We start from the raw sequence: 3,206 nt of genomic DNA on the forward strand, positions 1-3,206 counted from the left end.
GGCGCGCGGCTCGCCCGCGTGCGGATGTGTATATAGGCGGATGCGGCGCTGCATGGCTCGCCGCGCTGCCGCCCTGTGAGCTGCTGCTGCTGCTGGCACCGCACCGCATCCCTGCAGCGGCGGCGGCGGCTCCGCCTCGCTGCGCGCCATCGGCTCTCGCCGCCGGGAAGCGCGGCTCCATGTGCCGCAGATGGCTGGGGCGCAGCCCGGGGTCCACGCGCTGCAGCTGCAGCCCGTGCGCGTCTCCGACGGCCTCAAGAAGGGCACCAAATTCGTCAAGTGGGACGATGTGAGTCACCCCCCGCCGCCCGGGGCCGTGGGGAAGGGGAGGGCGCAACGGCGGGGCTGCTGCGGACACATGTTGGCAGCCGGCGGCCCGCCACATGTTGCCAGGTGCTGGCGGGGGTGTGCCCGCCGGGAGGAGGCCGGGGCTTGGGCGTGCTGCCAGGATGGGGGAGCCGGTCCTATGAGTGCCCCTGGGGTGGGAGAGGGAGCGGGGAGCGTGGCTTTGATGGGGGAGCAGGGTGAGGTGAGGTGTCTCCTTGCCCTGCATGACCGGCCCTGGTTGTTCAGGCTCTGGACACGGCAACTTTCTCTGCAGAATGAAAACTTTTCTGAACTCCCTTTGTCTTGCCGGTGCCCCTTCCCCTGGCCTGGCTGGGATCCTTCTCTCCCCTGCTCTAACTGCTTGGTTTTCTCCCACCTCTTCTCTGTTACCTTTCACTCCACCAGCCTTTCCAGTCCTTTCCTCTTCCCTTCCCCATCCCCTGTTGTCTCCCGCCATCCTGCCTGCTCAGCTTTTCTTCTGTCTTCTCTCTGCCTGTCACACAGCCCACAAACCGCATCTCCTCCCGAAACCCAGCACTCACTCAGTGCGGCTCCCTGCCTTTGCAAAGGTGCTACGCACTTCATGGCCCCTTTGCCAAGAAATGGTACACTTCCTGACCAAAACCATCCATCTCGCACACTGTTTTCATTTCTGACTTCTCCAAGTCTCTTGTACCCACTTGTTGCTGCCACACCTGTATGCTCCTGTCTTCAGTATGGTCGTTCACACAGGCAGCCTCCTTTCCTCCCTGAAACACCTGTTGCTTCTGCTTCTTTTCAGTTCAGTGCTGCTTCATTATGGAGGTGTCTAGTAGCTTGATGCTGGTCCCAGTAGCTGGGACTTCTTTCATCCCTCACAAACTGTGCCGGGGATCTTTTCAGAAGAAGGCAGCATTCTTCTGCCCATCTTTTGGGCCACCACAGTTAAGGGAGCAATGGAGAAGCAAAGTAGAGGGACAGTTTTCCTGTTAACCCATTCCCATAGTAATTGCTCCTCAAGTGAAGCATCAGGAGTCTGTCTTTCCACACACCGATGCCTCTAAAAGGGCAGGGGTGGGCAGTGAAGTGTATTTGGAGGCATTGCTGGGGTGGAGAAGTATTGGCACACTGCACAGCTGGAATAGAAAGAGAACCGGTGAAGAGAGAACTTGTTTCTGAGAGCTGCTTTTCCACTAGTGTAGCTGTCAAACAGTCTTGCTGTAAAGTTTACACTCCTGGAGACAAGCACAGTAACAGCTAGAGGGCTAGCTGAGAGAGAGTGCTGTCCATGTGTGTGACAGCTCTTCCAGTTCATTTGCTTAGTACTATGTTACCGTTTCTCTCAACATGTCAAGCAATCAAATGTGCGATCCCGACCTTTATAAACCTGTGACAAACACTTATAGTGAGATGCGACACCAAAATTTGGGAAGAAATCTTGAAGCAACGTGGGACATATTTACTAAGCAGTTCCCGTCTACTTAGGTTCATGCCTGTACCTCTAATTTACAGTAATGTACAGTGAGATACCGCCAGCAAACCTGATGTTATCTTTGAGTCTAGAATGAATGAGTTAACTGATAGTTGGACAGAGCTGACAGATGTGGACTCTCTTCTTGCTGATTAGATTTGCCAGACTATAGATCGTGACATTCTTTGCCTTGGTATTGTAATTATGTTTGCGTGCTATTTTGCCAACAAGTACATTAACATGCTGTCAATGTACGTATTGTTTATGGCAACTTAGACTTTGCAGGTAAAGAGTCCAAGCCATTAGGCAAAATACATAATCCAAGTCTAATATTTTTGCCCCCTCAGATATGTAACTGTGATAGGAATGTGGCTCTTTGCAATATGCTTCTGATATTGCTGCTTTGAAAGTTAAGACTGAATTCTTTCCTGTTATGAAAAGCTGGTGGAGTTATGCTTGCAGATACTTCCCTGCTTAATTCTTAGGTTGAAAGCTGTTACTAAAGCATTATGCTGTATTTGTGGATCATTAGAGAAGAAAAGGTGCACTGTATAAAAATGGATTCGTCCTGTAAAATCTGTTTATTTTGCTTATTATATACACTAAAAGAAAACACTTACAATATTAAGCATTATTGTTCTGATAATACAGCATGTCCAAAATCTGGGAAAGGATGTAAATTTTAAATTAAGATAAGCCCTGTAATATCTGGCTCTTGTCCTGTGACCTCATACAGAAGAGTAGATCCCCATGCCCAGTCCCCTGAATCTCACTAGGGTTTTGTGGGAGCAAAAGGGGTGTGTTTATTTAGGATTGGGTCTATATTATGTAAAATTATCAGCTGTTTGACAGCAGACATGGGCATAACAAGGCTAACAACTCTTTATTTCACCATAACTCTTATACTTGAATTAACAGCAGTGTATTTAGCATGTTTCTCTACAACATGTACTTCCAGATGTGGAATTGCCACAGGAATGAAACATTGTGATGGAAGTGAACATATTTTGGCACTCTAGTATGGGAAATTTCATGTGTAAAAATGATCGGTGACATTGCAAAGTATGTACTGGTGAGCCATCAACAGCCAATTTGAAGTTTTTGCCAATTATCTTGTGAATCTGTATTAAGGGACTTGTAAAAATTGGGATTCTTGCCCCGAGCCTTTGTGGTCCATTGTAAGAATAAGAATTCTTCAAGGAAACAATAGGACATGATGATGATGACAAATAATACGTTACAAAACATGTAATAATAAAACATAATTGATCATAACAACTACTTTGGATCTGTTTTGTAAACACAGTGGCTGTGCAGAGAAGCAAAGCTCACATACTAAACTTCCTGATGAAATATTTTATATCGGTTGTTTAGGAAGGTATTTTCAAAAAGCACTTATTCAGATTTTTTTTTTTTTTTTTTTTTTTTT

General features: G+C 47.3%; 1 protein-coding gene across 4 annotated transcripts in view; it reads left to right on the plus strand.

Moving 5' to 3' along the window:
* Positions 1-35: 35 nt before the first annotated feature.
* The window catches only part of PLCB1 (phospholipase C beta 1), a 948,624-nt gene continuing 945,453 nt past the window's right edge, over positions 36-3,206 (plus strand). The window contains exon 1 of one of the 4 annotated variants that reach the window (XM_019516220.1): positions 36-289. In XM_019516220.1, coding sequence (XP_019371765.1) covers positions 191-289 — 99 coding nt within the window. In that variant the 5' untranslated portion in view covers positions 36-190. The remainder of the gene's footprint in view (positions 290-3,206) is intronic. The other 3 variants (XM_019516217.1, XM_019516218.1, XM_019516216.1) reach the window with 3 other exon arrangements.

This window comes from Gavialis gangeticus, unplaced genomic scaffold (genome assembly GCF_001723915.1).
Source record: "Gavialis gangeticus isolate Ggan-Ray unplaced genomic scaffold, GavGan_comp1, whole genome shotgun sequence".
Lineage (NCBI taxonomy): Eukaryota > Metazoa > Chordata > Crocodylia > Gavialidae > Gavialis > Gavialis gangeticus.